Here is a 22300-nt window from a genome sequence, read left to right on the forward strand (position 1 = left end):
CAGGTTGTGCACCTGGTCTTTTTGAGGCACAGTTACCTTCATCAGGTCTAGGGAGTCTCCCACACCTGCCTGCCCCCTTTCCCCTGGGACAGTATTTCTGTCTTATCAAGATTCAACCTCAGTCTGTTAGCTGCCATCCATCCTTCAACTGCCTCCAGACACTCATACAGTACCTTCACTGGTTCCAATTTAAAAGAGAGGTAGAGCTTGGTATCATCCACATACTGGGGAACACCCAGCCCAAACCCCCTGATGATCTCTCCCAGCAACTTTGTATAGATATTAAAAAGCATGGGGGAGAGGACGGAGTCCTCAGGAACCCCACAAGTGAGAGCCCAGAGGTCTGAACACTCATCCCCCAACACCACTTTATGGACATGGCCCAGGAGGAAGGAGGGGAACCACTGCACATGGTCAAAGGTGCACATACCATGGTCAAAGGTCCCCAAAGCCGCTGACAGATCCAGCAGAACCAGGAAAGAGCTTTTTCCCCCTTGGTCTCTAGCCCATCGGAGATCATCAAGCAGTGCAACCAGGGCAGTTTCCATCCCATGATGAGGCCTGAATCCCAATTGGAAGGATAATGGTGGCAGAAGCTTTCCTGGTCCTGCACCTCCAAAAGTTTCAGGCCCAAGACTTTCCTTTTCCCCCATAGCCTTCTCTTCTCCTGAAGACAACTCACAAGGCAGTGAAGGTTTAGGATCAGAGTTTTCCTTCTCGATGGGCTTCCTTCCCCGGTTGACAATCACATCAGCCCTTCACTTTCCTCTGCAGCATGGGCGGAATCTGCCTTTTTGACTGTGGGATTCACTGTTGTTCTCCTCCTCTCCATCCACCAGGGTCTGCCTTCACCAGCAGCAGAATTCCCCAACCCACCAAGAATTTGAGACCCAGCAGATATCCTCACCTGGTTTAGCCAGCCCATTGAAGCCGTTGCTTGGATCACTGCCCCTGTTGCATGCTGACAGCTTCTGGAAGCCAAAGGTGAGAGCTGAGTGCAGGGTGGGGACCAATGGTGGAAAAACTACCCCACAAGGTGGACTACATGTCGTCCACGAAAGGTATTACCCTAACACCCCAAGCCATCCTATAATTATGATATTTAAGACAGATCAGGAATAAATTTATTTCTCAAGAAACAACATAACTTCAGGCTGTTAATGAATCAATACTACATATTCAAGGATGAAGTTTCCATTAAGTACAGTTATCTATTTGCCTTTAGTATTCAGATTTGTAAGTGTCATTTTAGGATAGTCCTGCATCAGGAGACAGGCACAAGATCAGGCTGCACCTCATTATTATAAGGAGCAATGGGGGTGGGTTTTTCCGTCTGGGATTCCCATGTGCCAGCTGCTTTCCTTTCGCTTCTCCTTCTCTTTCCATGCAATGCAAGGCTTCTAGATGGAGGTCCATCTCCAAAAACAGGAGCTTCCCTGAGCACCCATTCAGCTGACCTGAAACACCAAGACTTGTCACTAGTTCTCTGACTAACCCAGACCACAGTCCCTGGAAAAGACATAGACCTAGGTCTCACATAATAGTCCATATGGTCCTCCAGAGGCCAATGGGACTGTGCAGGTGATTCATTAAGAGACAGAGGTGGATGGAGGATTATGATGCAGAGGATGGGGAATGTCCAAAGGAACAATGAACCAGAGAAACAGAGGGCCTTTTCATGGACAGAGAGCAGCTGCCTTTCCTGTGAGGAAACAATTGGTTTGAAAAGTCTGTATTCCTTGATCATTCTGCTTTATTAACAATGATTGAGGATTATGAAAGGTTGCTGATGCATTACTAATATTTGATGACATTGCATTTTCATTTTTTAAAAGTTTGGAACATGGGTAGGATGCGGGGAAATGTAGGATATCTTGAAATATGAAGTGGTGCTAATGACATCTGATGTGCTCTCTTTTCCTTTGTTCTCTTCCTTGAAACCCAAACAGGATTTCCTTTCCTACCACTCTGAAGAAGGTGAAGGAGAAGACAGTCAAAACTTCAGGGGATCGGGCACCTTCAGTTTAAATAGGAATAGAAATGAAAATGTGTCAAATTGGGGATATGCTTCACTGAATGAGCATACATAGCTCACATCAACGAACTCCAACAGGAAAAACCATTTAAATGTATGGAGTGCGGAAAGAGCTTTAGTGAAAATGGAAAACTTAGAATACATCAACTCAGGGGAGAAACCATTTACATGTATGGAGTGCGGAAAGAGATTCAGTAAGAATGGAGACCTTAGAATACACCAACGGACTCACACAGGGGAGAAACCATATAAATGTATGGAGTGCGGAAAGAGCTTCAGTCAGAGTGGCCACCTCAATATTCATCTACAAACTCACACAGGGGAGAAGCCACATAAATGTATGGAGTGCGGAAAGAGCTTTAGTGATAATGGATACCTTAAATTACACCAGCGGATTCACACAGGGGAAAAACCATATAAATGTATGGAGTGTGGAAAGAGCTTTAGTGATAATAGAAAGCTTAGAAGACATCAACGGACTCACACAGGGGAAAAACCATTTAAATGTATGGAGTGCGGAAAGAGCTTCAGTAAGAATGGAGACCTTAGAAGACATCAACGGATTCACACGGGTGAAAAACCTTTTGAATGCATGGAGTGCGGAAAGAGCTTTAGTGAGAATGGAAAACTTAAAACACATCAACGGACTCACACAGGGGAGAAACCATTTAAATGTATGGAGTGCGGAAAGAGCTTCAGTCACAATGTATCCCTTAGACATCATCAACGGACTCACACAGGGGAGAAACCATATATATGTATGGAGTGCGGAAAGAGCTTCAGTAAGAATGGAGTCCTTAGAACACATCAACGGACTCACACAGGGGAGAAACCATATAAATGTATGGAGTGTGGAAAGAGCTTTAGTGATAAAGGAAAACTTAGAACACATCAATGGACTCACACGGGTGAAAAACCTTTTAAATGCATGGAGTGTGGAAAGAGCTTTAATTTCAATTCATCCCTTAGAATACACCAACGGACTCACACAGGGGAGAAACCATTTAAATGTATGGAGTGCGGAAAGAGCTTCAGTCAGAGTGGAAACCTCAGTATTCATCTACAGACTCACACAGTGGAGAAACCATATAAATGTATGGAGTGCGGAAAGAGCTTTAGTGATAACGGATGCCTTAAGTTACACCAGTGGATTCACACAGGGGGAAAACCATTTAAATGTACGCAGTGCGGAAAGAGCTTTAGTTTCAATTCAGAACTTAGATTACATCAACGGACTCACACAGGGGAGAAACCATTTAAATGTATGGAGTGTGGAAAGCACTTCAGTCAGAAGGTATGCCTCAATATGCATCAACGGACTCACACAGGGGAGAAAGCATATAAATGTATGGAGTGCGGAAAGAGCTTCAGTCACAATGTATCCCTTAGATGTCATGAACGGACTCACACGGGTGAAAAACCATATAAATGTATGGAGTGTGGAAAGATCTTCCATCAGAGTGGACACCTCAGTAGTCATCTACAGACTCACACAGGGGAGAAACCATATAAATGTATGGAGTGTGGAAAGAGCTTTCTTCATAATGGAAACCTTAGGAGACATCAACGGACTCACACAGGGGAGCAACCATTTGAATGCCTGGAGTGTGGAAAGAGCTTCAGTCAAAGTGGAAATCTTAGAAAACATCAGCAGACACACATGGGAAAAACCATTTCAATCTATGGCGTGTGGAAGGAGCTTCAGTCAGAGTGGAAGCCTTAATTTACGTGAACAAACTCACCCAAGAGACAAACCATATAAATGTCAGGAAAGGCGATAAAGGTTCAGTCCTCGTGGAAGTCCTATATCAACAGACTCATGGACAGGAAGAACTTTAAGAGTTGTAACCCTACAAACCATCAACAAACTCAAAGCCGAGAAGCAGTTTAAATGGAAGGATTACAGAAAGTGCTTTTGTTATAATGGAGTGTTTAAGAAACATCACAAGAGTCTCAGATGGGAGAAACCATTTAGATGTATGGAGTGTGGGACATGTTCCTCTCAGAGTCCCCTCTTCTTCACAGCAATGAACTCAGAGGAAATCCGGCTTCCGGCTTCAGGGCCCAGCTGAGTGTTGTCATTATCTTGAACTGGGTAACTCCTGTCTAATCTTCACTGTGTCTGTGTCTCTCCCTGCTTCTGAGACCACTAGAAACGAGGGGGGCCGTTTCTCTCCCTCCTCTTCTGAGGAAAGCTAATCTGCTTGAGAATGGATTCCCCCATATTCGGCTTCAGACCATTCCCTGACAAAACACATTGCCCTGTGTTGTTCCAGCCTCTTGCCTCCCTTGCTCCCTTCTGCTGGTGTGTGTACCTGTGTGCTGTATTTTTTTAAATGAAGGTAATGTCTCACAATAGTGAGAATAATTTTAGATATAAAGTACCTTTTGACAGGGACGCGGGTGGCGCTGTGGGTTAAACCATAGGTCCGTGGTTTGAATCCCTGCGACGGGGTGAGCTCCCATTACTCGGTCCTTGCTCCTGCTAACCTAGCAGTTCGAAAGCATTTCAAAGTGCAAGTAGATAAATAGGTACCACTCAGGCGGGAAGGTAAACGGTGTTTCCGTGTGCTGTTCTGGTTCACCAGAAGCGGCTTAGTCATGCTGGCCACATGACCCGGAAGCTGTACCTCCCTCGGCCAGTAAAGCGAGATGAGCGCCGTAACCCCAGAGTTGGTCACGACTGGACCTAATGGTCAGGGGTCCCTTTACCTTTACCTTACCTTTTGATAGAGAAGGGGAGAGGGTGACCTATTTGGGAGGAATCCTGCTTGATCTTTATGTATTAAATTTACATTTTTTGAGTCTGTTTGCCATCACCTCTGCGAAAATTTTGTAATCGTTGTTTAATAGTGATATAGGTCTATAGTTTTTGATGTTTAATTTATCCGTGTCCGGTTTAGGGATCATCGAAATGTGGGCCTCTTTCCATGTCTCTGGTATCCTACCTCCTCTTAATATATTGTTCATGATGTCACATAGCACTGGCGTTAGTTGATTTTCTAGTACTTTATAATATTTAGCTGACAGTCCATCTGGTCCCGGGGCTTTCCCTGGTTTCATCTTCCTTATCGCATCCTGGATCTCTTCTGCTTTTATGTTGTTGTTGTTGTTTAGTCGTTTAGTCGTGTCCGACTCTTCGTGACCCCATGGACCAGAGCACGCCAGGCACCTCTGTCCTCCACTACCTCCCGCAGTTTGGTCAGACTCATGTTTGTGGCTTCGAGAACACTATCCAACCATCTCATCCTCTGTCGCCCCCTTCTCCTTGTGCCCTCCATCTTTCCCAGCATCAGTGTCTTCTCCAGGGAGTCTTCTCTTCTCATGAGGTGGCCAAAGTACTGGAGCCTCAGCTTCACGACCTGTCCTTCCAGTGAGCACTCAGGGCTGATTTCATTAAGAATGGATGCGTTTGATCTTCTTGCAGTCCATGGGACTCTCAAGAGTCTTCTCCAGCACCATAATTCAAAAGCGATAATTCTTCGGCGATCAGCCTTCTTTATGGTCCAGCTCTCACTTCCATACATCACTACTGGGAAAACCATGGCTTTAACTATACGGACCTTTGTTGGCAAGGTGACGTCTCTACTTCTCAAGATGCTGTCTAGGCCTGTCATTGCCCTTCTCCCAAGAAGCAGGCATCTTTTAATTTCGTGGCTGCTGTCACCATCTGCAGTGATCATGGAGCCCAAGAAAGTAAAATCTCTCACTGCCTCCATTTCTTCCCCTTCTATTTGCCAGGAGGTGATGGGACCAGTGGCCATGATCTTCGTTTTTTTGATGTTGAGCCTCAGACCATATTTTGCGCTCTCCTCTTTCACCCTCATTAAAAGGTTCTTTAATTCCTCCTCACTTTCTGCCACCAAGGTTGTGTCATCTGCATATCTGAGGTTGTTGATATTTCTTCCGGCAATCTTAATTCCAGCTTGGGATTCATCCAGCCCAGCCTTTCGCATGATGTATTCTGCGTATAAATTAAATAAGCAGGGAGACAAAATACAGCCTTGTTGTACGCCTTTCCCAATTTTGAACCAATCAGTTGTTCCATATCCAGTTCTAACTGTAGCTTCTTGTCCCACATAAAGATTTCTCAGGAGACAGATGAGGTGATCAGGCACTCCCATTTCTTTAAGAACTTGCCATAGTTTGCTGTGGTCGACACAGTCAAAGGCTTTTGCATAGTCAATGAAGCAAAAGTAGATGTCTTTCTGGAACTCTCTAGCTTTCTCCATAATCCAGCGCATGTTTGCAATTTGGTCTCTGGTTCCTCTGCCTCTTCTAAATCCAGCTTGCACTTCGGGGAGTTCTCGATCCACATACTGTTTGAGCCTTCCTTGTAGAATTTTAAGCATAACCTTGCTAGCGTGTGAAATGAGTGCAATTGTGCGGTAGTTGGAGCATTCTTTGGCACTGCCCTTCTTTGGGATTGGGATGTAGACTGATCTTCTCCAATCTTCTGGCCACTGCTGAGTTTTCCAAATTTGCTGGCATATTGAGTGTAGCACCTTAACAGCATCATCTTTTAAAATTTTAAATAGTTCAGATGGAATACCATCACTTCCACTGGCCTTGTTATTTGCAGTGCTTTCTAAGGCCCATTTGACTTCACTTTCCAGGATGTCTGGCTCAAGGTCAGCAGCCACACTACCTGGGGTGTACGAGACATCCATATCTTTCTGGTATAATTCCTCTGTGTATTCTTGCCACCTCTTCTTGATGTCTTCTGCTTCTGTTAGGTCCTTACCACTTTTGTCCTTTATTATAGTAATCTTTGTACGAAATGTTCCTTTCATATCTCCAATTTTCTTGAACAGATCTCTGGTTCTTCCTATTCTGTTGTTTTCCTCTATTTGTTTGCATTGCTCGTTTAAGAAGGCCTTCTTGTCTCTCCTTGCTATTCTTTGGAAATCTGCATTCAATTTCCTGTATCTTTCACTATCTCCCTCACATTTTGCTTGCCTTCTCTCCTCCGCTATTTGTAAGGCCTCGTTGGACAGCCACTTTGCTTTCTTGCATTTCCTTTTCATTGGGATGGTTTTCGTTGCTGCCTCCTGTACAATGTTACGAGCCTCCATCCATAGTTCTTCAGGCACTCTGTCCACCAAATCTAAATCCTTAAACCTGTTCGTCACTTCCATTGTGTATTCATAAGGGATTTGACTTAGATTGTATCTTACCGGCCCAGTGGTTTTTCCTACTTTCTTCAGTTTAAGCTTGAATTTTGCTATAAGAAGCTGATGATCTGAGCCACAGTCAGCTCCAGGTCTTGTTTTTGCTGACTGTATAGAGCTTCTCCATCTTTGGCTGCAGAGAATATAATCAATCTGATTTCGATACTGCCCATCTGGTGATGTCCATGTGTAGAGTCGTCTCTTGTGTTGTTGGAAAAGCATGTTTGTGATGACCAGCTTGTTCTCTTGACAGAACTCTATTAGCCTTTGCCCTGCTTCGTTTTGATCTCCAAGGCCAAACTTGCCAGTTGTTCCTTTTATCTCTTGATTCCCTACTTTAGCATTCCAATCCCCTATAATGAGAAGAACATCCTTCTTTGGTGTCACTTCTATAAGGTCTTGTAAGTCTTCATAGAATTGGTCTATTTCAGTTTCTTCAGCACCAGTGGTTGGTGCATAAACTTGGATTACTGTGATGTTAAAAGGTCTGCCTTGGATTCGTATCGAGATCATTCTATCATTTTTGAGAATGCATCCCAGTACAGCTTTCGCCACTCTTTTGTTGACTATGAGGGCCACTCCATTTCTTTTACGGGTTTCTTGCCCACAGTAGTAGATGTGATGGTCATCCGAACTGAATTCGCCCATTCCCGTCCATTTTAGTTCACTGATGCCCAGGATGTCAATATTTATTCTTGCCATCTCATTTTTGACCACCTCCAACTTACCCAGGTTCATGGTTCTTACATTCCAGGTTCCTATGCAATATTTTTCTTTACAGCATTGGACTTTCCTTTCGCTTCCAGGCATATCCACAACTGAGCGTCCTTTCGGCTTTGGCCCAGCCGCTTCATCAGCTCTGGATCTACTTGTACTTGCCCTCCGCTCTTCCCCAGTAGCATGTTGGACGCCTTCCGACCTGAGGGGCTCATCTTCCAGCGTCATAACTTTTATATGCCTGTTGTCTTTGTCCATGGAGTTTTCTTGGCAAGGATACTGGAGTGGCTTGCCGGTTCCTCCTCCAGGTGGATCACGTTTGGTCAAAACTCTCCACTATGACCTGTTCATCTTGTGTGCCCTGCTCGGCGTAGTTCATAGCTTCTCTGAGTTCTTCAAGCCCCTTCGCCACGGCAAGGCAGTGATCCATGAAGGGGTCTGCTTTTATAGGTTTATTTAATTGAGTTCTTTCTTCCTCTGTTATGGTCTTCCCACTGTAGTCTTCTAAATATTCTTCTATCCGGGTTATCTCTTCGTCTTCCTTTTTGTCTTCCTTTTCATAGAATTTGAGGAAATTTTCCTTTATTTCTTTTGGATCTTCTATCAATTGTTCCTCTATTTTTATCTTATTTATTACATTTTGTTTTTGCCTTTTTCGCAGTTGCCAAGCTAATAGTTTACCTGTTTTGTTAGCTGATTCAAAATATTTTTGTTTCATTAATTTAATTTTCCATTCAATTTCTTGACTTGTTAGCATTGAATACTGTGTGTGTAACATTTTTGTTATTTGTATGTTTTGTTCGTCTTTTGGGTTTGTTATTAATTTGTTCTCACGTTCTCTTAGCTGACTAAGGATTTCCTCTTTCTTTTGTTTGGGGGGGGGGAGAAGCCTGCTCCTCCCCTCGCCAGCCCCGCAAACTCGGGAGACAGCGGGAGAGGCGCAGCGCGCCATCCCCCTGTCCCCCGACTTGGCTAGAAGGCTGGCGGGGGGGAGAAGCCTGCTCCTCCCCTCGCCAGCCCCGCAAACTCGGGAGACAGCGGGAGAGGCGCAGCGCGCCATCCCACTGTCCCCCGACTTGGCTAGAAGGCTGGCGGGGGGGGGGGGAGAAGCCTGCTCCTCCCCTCGCCAGCCCCGCAAACTCGGGAGACAGCGGGAGAGGCGCAGCGCGCCATCCCGCTGTCCCCCGACTTGGCTAGAAGGCTGGGGGGGGAGAAGCCTGCTCCTCCCCGTCGCCAGCCCCGCAAACTCGGGGGACAGCGGGAGAGGCGCAGCGCGCCATCCCACTGTCTCCCGACATGGTTTGGAGACTGGCGGGGGGGGAAAGCCTGCTCCTACCCGTCGCCAGCCCCGCAAACTCGGGGGACAGCGGGAGAGGCTGGCGGGGGGGGGGAGAAGGCTGCTCCTCCCCTCGCCAGCCCCGCAAACTCGGGGGACAGCGGGAGAGGCGCAGCGCGCCATCCCACTGTCTCCCGACATGGTTTGGAGACTGGCGGGGGGGAGAAGCCTGCTCCTACCCGTCGCCAGCCCTGCAAACTCGGGGGACAGCGGGAGAGGCTGGCGGGGGGGGGGGAGAAGGCTGCTCCTCCCCTCGCCAGCCCCGCAAACTCGGGAGACAGCGGGAGAGGCGCAGCGCGCCATCCCACTGTCTCCCGACATGGTTTGGAGACTGGCGGAGGGCTTCGCAGCTTCGGCATGGCTCTGGGTCCCGTTCTGGGGGAGGGAGAAGCTCGGGCTTCCCCCGCCCCAGCCCCGCGCCTGGCGGGGGGGGGAATAAATTTTTCCCCCTTTATTTCCCCCCCCCAAATCTAGGTGCGTCCTATGGACCGGTGTGTCCAATAGTGCGAAAAATACGGTAATTAAAGATCAGAGAGGATGTGGGTGGCGCTGTGGTCTAAACCACAGAGCCTCATGGTCTTGCTGATCGGAAGGTTGGCAGTTTGAATCCCCGCGACGGGGTGAGCTCCCGTTGCTCTGCTCTGGCTCCTGCCAACCTAGCAGTTCGAAAGCACACCAGTGCAAGTAGATAAATAGGTGGCGGGAAGGTAAACGGTGTTTCCATGCGCTCTGGTTTCTGTCATGCACCAGAAGCAGTTTAGTCCTGCTGGCCACATGACCAGGAAGCTGTTTGTGGACAAACGCTGGCTCCCTTGGCCTGAAAGCAAGATGAGCGCCGAAACCCCAGAGTCAACTTTGACTGGACTTAACCGTCCAGGGGTCCTTTGCCTTTCTTACCTTAATAAAAGATCAGGCATAGCAGCCGCTTTGACCCAGCATTACTTTGGTTGGTCTCTGTTAGTTTCTCTGACTGTTGGGAGACCGACTGTTTCCTAGACAGGCTCCTAGTGGGTCCCGTAAGGAGAAGGAGCTGTTTTACGATCCTTTCCACCATCATCCCTGACCACTGGTCTTGCTAGCTCGGGGTGATGGCAGCTGTCATCCAAAAACAGCTGGAAACCCAAATTTGGGAAACCCTGTTCACCTTGAAGGAGAAAGGAGGGCTCACCTGCATCTGGAGGAATGCCAGGTAAGCCCTGCAGGATCAGGCCCAAGGGCCACAGCTTCCCCACAAGTGAAGAAGCTGTAGGAAAGGAGGAGAGGCAGGAGGAGGGGGTGGGGAGGAATAACTGAGAAGGAGCTTCTGGAGCCTGGGCAGCCCCCTCCCCGCCTGCTCCCGGAAGGTTTCCCAAACCCCTCCCCTTTTCACTTCAAGGATTGGGGGACCTCAGCATCCCGGGTTGCTTTGCTCCGGTGGGGAGGGGGAGCTATTTTGTTTGCTGAGAGCAGGAGTCACAATCCTGTCACATTGTGTTGTGTCTGGCTTTTAGGTAAGGGGGGGAGGCTCAGGTAGGAAGGAGTTGAGAAGGAAAATATCCCCGGGTGCGGATTTACTCCGTTGCCCAGCTCGTCAGGGTGCCACTCCCCGGGGGTCCCTCTGGTCAGCAAAAGAAGGAGAATCCAGCCAAGTTAAAGAAGCAAACGGCGGTCAGTTGACCTGATCTTTATTTGTTGCAACAAGGTTCAAACACACCAAGAGTAGGAACCCTGATCACATGGTTGCATGAATTTTTAAAGACCTCTCCCCATTTCCCACAATACATTTTTCCACAGCATCTTTGATGCATCACAGATTTGTCACAAAGTAGGAGTCTTTGGCATTCAGAAACATGAGCCCGTCACCCACCCCTGTCAACAACCCCAGTTTCCCACACCTTTTCCCCAAAGTACCATAATAATCCATAATCGGATGGATTTCTGCCTGGGGCATGTGCTGCCCCGGATCGCCTCCTGCCTCCTAAGGGCACCTTAAAGACCAACTAAGTTAGTGCTTGGTATGAGCTTTCATGTGCATGCACACTTCTTCAGATACACTGAAACAGAAGTTGCCAGATCCTTCCCACCTGAGTAATACCCCTCCCCACCTTCTCACTATATAGAAGGATCTGGCAACTTCTGTTTCAGTGTATCTGAAGAAGTGTGCATGCACACGAAAGCTCATACCAAGAACTAACTTAGTTGGTCTTTAAGGTGCTACTGGAAGGTGTTACGGAAAGGGGGGGGGCATGTCTTCTTCACCTTCTTCTTCGCTACAATATATCAATTTATTTCCAATTGTCAATGTCAAAAGGTACTAAAATTTATAAAATTCATAGAAAATCAACGTGCCAATTTGCTCAATTTCTCTAGGACTCCATCACACCTCCCCTGTCCTCCATAATCCCTCAAGCAAGGTGTCAAGACCCTAATCCTGTCAAATCACTCTGCCAAGCCTTTCCTCCGGGCAATGCCAGGTGGCAGACTATGCATACATGGACCATTGTCTTCTCATCACCGGCACTCAGGATGTGCTTATCTGCGCATATCTCCAGCTCTGCATATTCCCCCCTCCCTCCTCCATATGTTAATCCGGTGTAACCCAACCTCTCCTTAATGTATTCATGATGTAATCTGTGTAACCCAACCTTTCCTTAATGTATTCATGATGTAACTGGGATGTGTTTTGCACTGTATTCTGGGACATGGGGGGAGTTTCAAAAGTTCATGTCACCCCTTTCTCGCTGTTCAATCTTGCCTTGAACCTGTTGCGCAATAAACTTGGATCTTCTGCAATTTGCTCCTGTCCGGCTGAGCTCATTTTCTTCCGCAGGGACCCACGGACTTAGTCCGATGAGCTGGGTGGCAGAGTAGCCCCGCACCCAGATTTTAGCCGTAACAGTTGGCTGCCCAACGTGGGGCATGCGGTTCTCCCGCGTTGCTGACCGGGGGCCCCGAAATCTTCAGCCGGCACCGGGCCATTTTGCCTGGGAAGATCCTTTGGACCCTCGGCCATCCTCCGGGCGGTAATCAAAAGCCCCAGGAGTTCAGCCGGGGAGCAAAGAGGGATCCAGCCGGCTTATTCATCGATCCCGGGATCATCATAGAAGACACGTGAGTATAAGGAAAAGGAAAAAACCCAGTGCACTGGTGGGAAGGGGGTGGAATCTCCTGGCAACTGAACTCTCTGCCCTCCTCTCTATCGCTCTTTCTCGCCTGCCTCTTGGTCCAATTGCTGAGAGAGACCGTGGACTGCTGCTCGACCCAAAAGGGGGGTTCTGAGCTCTATCTCTTTCTTCTCTCAAACCCTCCAGTCAACCGCACCAATTGAGAGTCCGAGAGTAAGACGGAGAGACCCGGCTTGGAAAGACAGCCGACTCCCCGCAACGGACAGCTCAGTCGAAGCGAGGGGCTGGAGTTCTTCTTCCGAACTTCCCGAGCGCCCTTACGGAGGGGGCAGGAAGGGGTCTTGCTTTCTATCAATAATCCCAGCCGCACTGGTCGGTGCCACGTAACACGTGTATCGTGCGTGAGCCCGCTTCCAAAAGCAAGGGGGATTTTCGGTTCAAAACTCTATCAAGGGACTACCCGATCTGGCACCGCACGGCGCGGGCGTCCAGTAGGGCCCCTTTTCCTGAGATTGTAACGATAGGTAGGAGGTTGCCAGGAGGGATAGCTCAAGAGGAATTGGGCGGGATTTGGCAGAGTGGAAAGGAAAACCCCAGGAAATAGATAAGTAAGGAAGGAAGAAAATAAGTGAGAAAGGAAGAAATAAGGAATTAGGTAGAAGAGCTCTCTAAAAGGAAACCCTGTTAGGAAGTTGCCAAGCAACAAGGAAAAGAAAAACCCTAAATAGCCCCCTGTACAAGTTACCCAAATCCTAACCAACCCCTCTCTTTCTCCCTTCTCTATCCCAGAAAAAAGAAAAACAACAACAAAAAAGCAATAACAACAACGCATGCATATATAAAGGGGTACCCAGTCAACTAAGCATTGTGAGCCCTGCCAGTTTGATTAACTGGTGGTGTGTTTGAAGAGGCAAGGAGGCTCATAAAACCATGTGGGACCTTCCTACTAATTTCACTTAATGAAGCCAAAGGAAGCGGCCCAACTCCTTGCAATAACCAACTACAGAATGAGAATATATATGTTTACATGTTGTCTATTATGTGTGTTGTCTGTTAATACATGTTTATATGTTGTCTGTTATGTGTGTTGTCTGTTCCTTCTGTCTCTGACAGACTGCCTTTCTTAAGTGTGCATAGTTTAAACTACAAGCTTGCTTCAAAATTTAAATCTAGGGAAGCCATGCTGGACCTTATCAATCTTAAAACAGGAAAAAACAAAACCAAAAAAAACAAACAAAATGAGAATGAAGGGTGCAGATGTTTGTTATTTGAGAGAGGCTCCAAAGAGTCTTCCTCCGAGTAGCTTAAGTGAGGAGTATGATTTTAAACTGATGGTAGATAATGTTATGTTGAGTTTGTGATTCTACATCCGTGTTCCAGTCTTTTTTCCAGTATTTTGAAATGTGCTGTGAAGAAACTAATGTTTCTGCTGCAAAAGCCTAGTCGAGCACAGTTGCTCTCTCTAGCTAAAATGCAGTGTATGTATTTCACTAAGCATATGCCTATGAAAGTACGGTGTTCCTTCTAAGAAAATATGTGAGTCCAGTTTTAACTTTGATTTCGTTGGACAGAAGAGTTATTGTAAGGCTCCTGATATCAGTCTCTATAAGACTTCCTGGCCTCTTTTCTCAGAAAATGCCCCCCCCCTTGTTTCATTCTGTCTCTTTCAGTTTTTTGTTTTTTTTCCCTCCCTTCTTACTTCTGTGCCAGGTAAATTTACTCCCGAGTAAGCTTCCTTTAAGGGAAACTGCAAAGAGGGGAGAGCAATCTTTCCTAAGGTACCCTGCATCTCACTTTCCTATGTGTAGTTATTAAAAATAATAGTAGTAATAATAATAATAATCTAAATTAGGCTTACTATTCCTCTGCAAGTTCAGGAAAAATTGTTCACTTTTGTATTCCCTTTAAATCAAATCTATGGCTGTTTTAATTATGCTTAATAAAAGATCCTCTCCCTATCTATCTTCCTTAGTACATGATAGGAGCATTGATTGTGCTCTCTTCCCCAGTAGTGCCTGTGTACATAAGTATGTGTGTGTCTCTTTGGTAGTACAAATCTTGCTGTGAAATCTTGCTGTGAATCCTATATTTTGGAGGGTTGGACTAGATGACCCCAGGGTCCCTTTCAACTCTCCCAATTTGTGGCTGTGTGGAAGGACATGTGTCCGCAAGCATTGGAGGGTAATTCTTAAATTCTGGTGTGGTGATGGAGTTGAAATTCAGCCTAGCTTTGCTCTTTAGTTTTAAAAAGTGAGAGGTGAAGCTGTGATGTTTTGAAGCACAACTGGTAATATCAAGCATTTGAGTGATTACGGTGTTTATCATTTTGTCTACTATTTAAAAATCAGACTTCAAAGTCAATTCAAAGTTTAAGCACATACAAATACATATGGGCCTTGACCAATCCTGTAAATAAAGGGCAGAAAAAAAATTTGTCTGCAAATGGTAAGGCTGAAATGACTTAGAATGTTAAAAAATCCTATGAATTCTGACTCTCTGGCCATTTTCCCCATATATAAGGGCGTGGCATTGTTCCGCGAATGACCAGAGGGAAATCACACAAAATGATAGCCCCTTCCTGTAAATAAAGGAAGCACTCCCTTGCTTGGGCTACAGGAAACATGATCCCTTAGAAAATTTCTAGCTTTGGTAAATGCTTGAATTGCGGAGTTTCTTGTTTTGTTTTAAATCTAACTCCTTATCCTTCATTTCCTTTATTCAAATGGTAATTTAGCCAAAAGATTCAACATTTTCAATAGTATAAAAGGTTTGCTGAGACATGAACTCTGCACATGCACAGAGGCTAGATCAGCTAAAAAAAAAAAGGAAGAGAGAGAGAGAGGAAGGAGGGGGAACTGAAGGAGGGGGGAGAGGAGGTTTGGAGAGCTTGGGCTGCAGGGAGAAACTTATCCAAATTTCCTTATGTAAAACTTGGAACCATTGAGGGAAATCACCCTTAATGTACCCTTAAGTACTGGACCATCAAAGTCAAGAGGTTGCCAAATTTCAAATCTTAACATGCCAAATTCTTTTCACAGGTAAATATCAAAGCATTCCCCCCTCAATGGGATTTAAATCACAGACTTTGTGTGCATTTTAGGAACAGCATTTCCTGACAGGCTTCTCACATGAAATAATTTTCCCTTTTAACAGGACATGTGAACCCCGATAACAAAGTGTTTGTCCCTTCTTTTCTCCCACAGCAACTTTCTTTCTGTTCTGTGAAACAAGTCTGAATCCCTGCTATATTAGTGACTTTCATCTCTTTGTGGCTTTGACACTTTTAAGTTACAAATAATCTGTTTTCATTTATTTAATCCATTTTCCCATGATGTCTATGAAATTAATCGAAGCACAAGCAAACATTATTTGTGGAATGGTATTTGTTTACCTTTTGCCTGAGCATTTCTTATTGATTCTGTCATTTTGGCTAGTTCAAGGTACTTGCAGAACTTTAAATTGTCATTCATTTTTTCTTGGTATTAAGTCATTTCCCAGTATTTTGCTATTAACATCCTAGCCGATATTGTCACATCAAGAAACACTCTTTTATTTTCATTGTTACTGCAGGTTTCTTGAAATTGTGTGTCTTAGCATTTATTTATTTTTGGTTCCTCATAGGTCATTGTGTGTGTGTGTGTGTGTGTGTGTGTGTGTGTGTGTGTGTTTTATTATTATTTTAACCTTGTATTTTTTACAGTTCTCTTTTTTAAGTTCCCAAAACCCTGCCCCCTACAGGATATCACTTCTACAAATGTGTTACTACAGATCCAATGAAAAGCTTCGCCACCACAAGACCTGCAGCAACAACAACAGACACCAAAGTTTTCAAAGTGGCCACAGCAATTCCTTTCAAAGGGGGGTGGAGCAGAATTGTAAGGACATCTTCTCACTTTTGAACCTCAAGACTGTGCTCCAGGATTCAAAAGATACATACATAAAATATCACAATTGTCTCAAGATATGCAACTGATACTTAATTAGTTTGTTTTGTATTATGTGTTATTATGTAGGAATGTTGAAATGTGTCTGACAGTGTGTTATTTCCACAAATGGGGGGGGGCTATTTTTGTGTGTAATTGTTTTTATGTTTAATGTCTTATTCCTTACAACCCAGTGGAGGATTCTCATACATTTTATGCTTTTTAACAGACCAGGCTATTATGTAGTCCAATGTTTAGAACTAGATAAATTTATAACCACATTTAGTTGTTTCACCTGGCACTCTGCCAACTTCCCTACCCATTTTAAAATGTGCTAAAAACTCGCTTAACCAAAGAGAAGCTGATAAGATACATGAAAGTGCATATGCTTTGGTGTAGCAGGAATAATCCCTTATAGAGTTAAATTGACTTATTTGGACAAATGCCCTCTAAGAATGGTTTTATTCTAACAGATTGGTTTGAGAAGTTGGGAACCATGGGGCAAGATAAATTCAAATTGGACTCATTTTGAATTGGGCAAGTGTATCCAGGCTGCAATTAGCTTTTTGGTCCTTAAAGTGCAAGTGAGCAACTTCCCATGACTGCAAGACCAGAGCCTATAATAATAAAATCCCATAGAATGGCCAAGGCAAGGACATTTCCCTCATGACGTGCCCAAACCTGTGCCAGCTGGGGTGAGTGCCAGGCAACATGGTTAATATGAAAGCCCTAAGTGGATTCACCAGGGATTGCCACTACTGTGACACCAGGCCGGTGTGAGACCACAGAAGAGCTACCTTCGCACCTGAGAACACAAAAACGGTGGAGCTAAAAAACAACCAAACTGCATTTTTTTTCAGTCAGTAGCGGACCTTCCTGCTAAATGTAAAGCATAGACCACTATTGAACAAAATACAACAGGTGTTCTTTTATGTGATATCCTATATCCAGCTATCTGCACTACTATACTTGCAAATGACCTTAAGAGGCATGGCTTGCAAGTCCCCTTCAGGTTTGCACAAACCCACACATCTAGTACGGTGGATACCAAGTTATTAGTGCATATCTATATAACATACACGTACATTATTGTATTGGTCCGTGTTGCTCCCTCCTTTGCTGCCCTGCTCAACCCACCTCCTTTTCCATTAAAGCCTATTCCCACTCACAGGGCACCCCTACCTTCACCGAGATTTAGGGTGCGGAGAAAAGATTTGCAAGTTCTTACAGAACTTTAATGCAAATCTATCTCCGAATGGGGGACTGTTACGGAAAGGGGGGGGGGCATGTCTTCTTCACCTTCTTCTTCGCTACAATATATCAATTTATTTCCAATTGTCAATGTCAAAAGGGACTAAAATTTATAAAATTCATAGAAAATCAACGTGCCAATTTGCTCAATTTCTCTAGGACTCCATCACACCTCCCCTGTCCTCCATAATCCCTCAAGCAAGGTGTCAAGACCCTAATCCTGTCAAATCACTCTGCCAAGCCTTTCCTCCGGGCAATGCCAGGTGGCAGACTATGCATACATGGACCATTGTCTTCTCATCACCGGCACTCAGGATGTGCTTATCTGCGCATATCTCCAGCTCTGCATATTCCCCCCTCCCTCCTCCATATGTTAATCCGGTGTAACCCAACCTCTCCTTAATGTATTCATGATGTAATCTGTGTAACCCAACCTTTCCTTAATGTATTCATGATGTAACTGGGATGTGTTTTGCACTGTATTCTGGGACATGGAGGGAGTTTCAAAAGTTCATGTCACCCCTTTCTCGCTGTTCAATCTTGCCTTGAACCTGTTGCGCAATAAACTTGGATCTTCTGCAATTTGCTCCTGTCCGGCTGAGCTCATTTTCTTCCGCAGGGACCCACGGACTTAGTCCGATGAGCTGGGTGGCAGAGTAGCCCCGCACCCAGATTTTAGCCGTAACAAAGGAAAAAAATTTTTTTTGTTTTGACTATGGCAGACCAACACAGCTACCTATCTGTAACTGCCTCCTAAGGGATTATGGAGTCAGGGGAGCCCTGGATCCCCCAATTCCAGAGAAGTCATTAGGCGTAGTGGAGAGTCGGAGGCTGTGGTGGGGACTTGGGGTTTTGGTGGAGTCGTATAACTGTCCCCCCATCCTGGTCTGAAGAGCACCAATATTTAAAGCACGGACGCACGGCTCGTGGCGTAGAGTGGGGGAAGGAAGGATTTTGCAATATAAACATTGGGGGGGGACCCCACTTTGTAATTGGATTGCCAGCATCAGCCCCTCCCCCGCTTTCCTGATCTACAGGAGGAAAACGGGAAGGGAAAAACCTTCCTCCCGCCCCCTCTCAATTCTTTCCCTCCCCTCCCGGCACATCCTCCTCTCACCCCGCCCCCACAACCCCAAAACCCCTCCCCAACATGTTGCTCCTCCTCCTCGCCATCCGGCTTCTGTTCCGTGAATGGGGGGGATGAGCCCCCCTCCCAACCTGCCTGCTTCTCCCGGAAGTGGAGCTTCTGTGCCGAATTGCCGCTCTGCACCGTAGCTCTAGGGGCGCGCGCTTTCGGAAAGGGGAGGAGGGCGGCAGGTAAATCCCCCCCACCCACGTGGATGTTGCAGGAAAGGAAAGGAGAATCGGGAGCGAGGACAAAGAGGTAAAGGGGTCGCGGGGGGAGGGGAGAGGGGAGAGAAGGACCCAGAGAGGGACTCCGCGCCAGCTCCCCAAAGCGCCTTTCGTGGGCCCCACGGGCAGAGCCTGGATCCCTGCACGAGTGCTGCCAAGGGGGCTTTCCTTGGCCCCTAAGGCGCCCTGGCGGGGGCGGACATGGTGCCCCCACCCAGGAGGTCCCCACGAGGGCCCCCTTGCCCCGTTTCCCCCACGCAGGCATCCCTGGGGCCCTGTGGGCTCCGCATGGAGAAAGGCGGGTCATGAATGGGTTAATGGGCGCGAGAGACGCCTGGATAGAGACCCCCGTGTGGCTCGTGTTGGGGGTGATACGGAAGGAGGGGGGGTACCTTTCTCGGTCCCTCCACCAGCACCAGTGGACCCGAGGCGATGACCTCGACGGCTCCCTAACCCCTCAAACCCCCACACTGTCGCACAAGCACCACACTGCACCCTAGTCCTGTAAATAAAGGACTTTTTTCCCTCTCTCTATACGGGCGAAATAAGCCCACTATCTTTCTTAAGCTTTCCTCTCGCTCCATTTCTAACGTGGGTAGACCGTGTCAAAATGCATCTCCCATTGACTATAATGGCCGCGCTTTGGCCAATCAGAACCGTGCATTCGCCGTGCAGAGGTAGCTCAGCTAGCTCTGCACGCCTCATTTAACCTCTTGACAAGTTGCTGACAGCTCCCCTGCTGGGGGAACAATGGAACCGAAACTCCTGGACCCTTGAATGTATCAAGAGCTGCAACAATGTATCCATTCACTTCCGACTTTGATTAACAATATGAGAGTGAACTTGAAATAAGCTAAAACTTCTAAAATTCATATAAAATCAACCATAGTACCGATTTCCTTCGTTCTGGTGTCAATCGACTCAGCTCCCTCAGGACTCTACGACACCCTACTTGCCTCCATAATCTCCTAAGTGACAAGTCACGTACTCAGGAAGACCCTAATCCTGTCAGATCGTTCCGCCAAGCCCTTCCTCCGGGCAATGCCAGGTGGCAGACGATGCATATCTGGACTATTGTTTTATCATCACCGGTACTCAGGAAGTGCTTATCTATGCATATCTCTCACTCTGCACACTACCCCCCTCCCTTCCCTGAAATGCTAATGTGTGTAACCCCACCTTTCCGTAACATATTCATGATGTAAGTTGTGAAACCCAACCTTCCCATAATGTATTCATGACGTTTCTTGCACTGTATTCTGGGACTTGGAGGGAACTTTTAAAAGTTGGTGTCACCCCTTTCTCGCTGTTCAATCTTGCCTTGAACCTGTTGCGCAATAAACCTTGGATCTCCGCATCTTGCTCCTGCGTCTGGCTGAGCTCATTTTTCCGCTAGGACCCGCTGACTTAGTCCGACGAGCCGGGAGGCTGAGCAGACTCGCACCCGGAATTTTTCCGTAACAGGGGTGTTGTCCTCTGGATGGAGAGGTGGGGCGTGAAGGGTGAGGGTGAGCCCCGCCAAGGCGGCCTCTGGGTGTAGGGGAGACTCAGGGAAAGAGGGAGGGGTCGAGGAAGTGGGGGGGGAGCATCCCTGGGGCAGCGAAGGGCAGCAATGGGGGGGGGAGCTAGGTAGACCAGTCTTTGGGGCTTGTCTCCATCATGGCCCCCGCCAACTCCCAAAAGCATCTTTCGTGGGCCCCTTAGGCGCCTTGGCAGCGGCGGACATGGGACCCCCACCCAGGGGGTCCCCACGAAGGCCTCCTTGCCCCGTTTCCCCCGCACAGACATCCCTGGGGCCCTGTGGGATCTGCACGGAGAAAGGCGGGCCATGAAAGGGTTAACGGGCGCGATGGACGCCTGGATAGAGACCCCCGGGTGGCTCGTGTTCGGGGGGTGTCCTCTGGATGGAGAGATGGGGCGCACAGGTCGAGGGGTGAGCCCCGCCAAGGCGGCCTCTGGGTGCAGGGGAGACTCAGGGAAAGAGGGAGGGGGTCGAGGAAGTCGGGGGGAGCATCCCTGGGGCGGGGAAGGGCACCATTGGCGTGGGGGGGGGAGAGAGAAAGGAAGACCAATCTGTAGGGAGAGGTCTCCATCGTGGTGGACGCCGCGTGGAATCTCGGGAGGGGCCGCCTTGGCTTCTCCCTCCCGCCTGATACGGAAGGGGGGGCATGTCTTCTTCACCTTCTTCTTCGCTACAATATATCAATTTATTTCCAATTGTCAATGTCAAAAGGGACTAAAATCTATAAAATTCATAGAAAATCAACTTGCCAATTTGCTCAATTTCTCTAGGACTCCATCACACCTCCCCTGTCCTCCATAATCCCTCAAGCAAGGTGTCAAGACCCGAATCCTGTCAAATCACTCTGCCAAGCCTTTCCTCCAGGAAATGCCAGTACATGGACCATTGTCTTCTCATCAGGATGTGCTTATCTGCGCATATCTCCAGCTCTGCATATTCCCCCCTCCCTCCTCCATATGTTAATCCTGTGTAACCCAACCTCTTCTTAATGTATTCATGATGTAATCTGTGTAACCCAACCTCTCTTTAATGTATTCATGATGTAACTGGGATGTATTTTGCACTGTATTCTGGGACATGGAGGGAAGTTTCAAAAGTTTATGTCACCCCTTTCTCGCTGTTCAATCTCGCCTTGAACCTGTTGCGCAATAAACGTGGATCTTCTGCAGCTTGCTCCTGTCTCCAGCTGAGCTCATTTTCCTCCGCAGGGACCCGCGGACTTAGTCCGACAAGCTGGGTGGCTGAGCAGCCTCGCACCCAGATTTTTACCGTAACACGCCTAGGAATCGGCCACCCCTTCAAGGTGACCAGAGAGGGATCCCTGGCAGTGGCATAGCGTGGGTTGTCAACACCCGGGGCAAGGCAAGTAATTTGCGCCCCCTAACCCGTGGATTTGCGCCCCCTAACCCGTGGATTTGCCCTAACCCCAGATGTTGCGCCCGGTGCGGCCGGCCCCCCCTGCACCCCCCACGCTACGCCACTGATCCCTGGAAAGTGGGGGGTCCAGTCTAAGCACCCCTTCTTACTTGCAAGCTCCATCCTCTTCCCACCCCATAAGCCTCTGCTGGAAAAAGGTAAAAGGCGGATCTAGACGGATCCTCGTGAATTCATATGATTTTTTCATTCAAATTAAATAAAACCACCATGATACTGTAGACCATGTCTTACTCTGTAGGCAGCATCAAAAAAATCACGCATCCACTGTTTCGTGGGGCCGCAGGGGCACAAAAATATGGTTAAAAAACACAGATCCTCCTGGATCCTCATGATTTTTGCACAAGACCAGCCGAAAGTCACCATCAGATCAAACATCATGGCCATGGGCACAGCATCTACCACAAAAATCACGGATCCACGGCTTCCTGGCCATACCGTGGCCCAAAAACGT

General features: G+C 47.2%; 2 protein-coding genes across 2 annotated transcripts in view; both read left to right on the plus strand.

Moving 5' to 3' along the window:
- The window catches only part of LOC310744083 (uncharacterized protein), a 46097-nt gene extending 40969 nt beyond the window's left edge, over nt 1-5128 (plus strand). Inside the window, exon 4 of the mRNA XM_083574825.1 lies at nt 2692-5128. Within this exon, the coding sequence (XP_083430951.1) occupies nt 2692-3758 (1067 nt within the window). The 3' untranslated portion in view covers nt 3759-5128. The remainder of the gene's footprint in view (nt 1-2691) is intronic.
- Nucleotides 1-22300, plus strand: part of LOC310742959 (uncharacterized protein) — a 184440-nt gene that overhangs the window by 2156 nt on the left and 159984 nt on the right. The window contains exon 2 of the mRNA XM_083572916.1: nt 18575-18921. The gene's annotated coding sequence lies outside the window, so the exon portion shown is untranslated. The remainder of the gene's footprint in view (nt 1-18574; nt 18922-22300) is intronic.

The sequence above is a fragment of the Podarcis filfolensis genome (genome assembly GCF_964270895.1).
Source record: "Podarcis filfolensis genome assembly, chromosome: 10".
NCBI lineage: Eukaryota > Metazoa > Chordata > Lepidosauria > Squamata > Lacertidae > Podarcis > Podarcis filfolensis.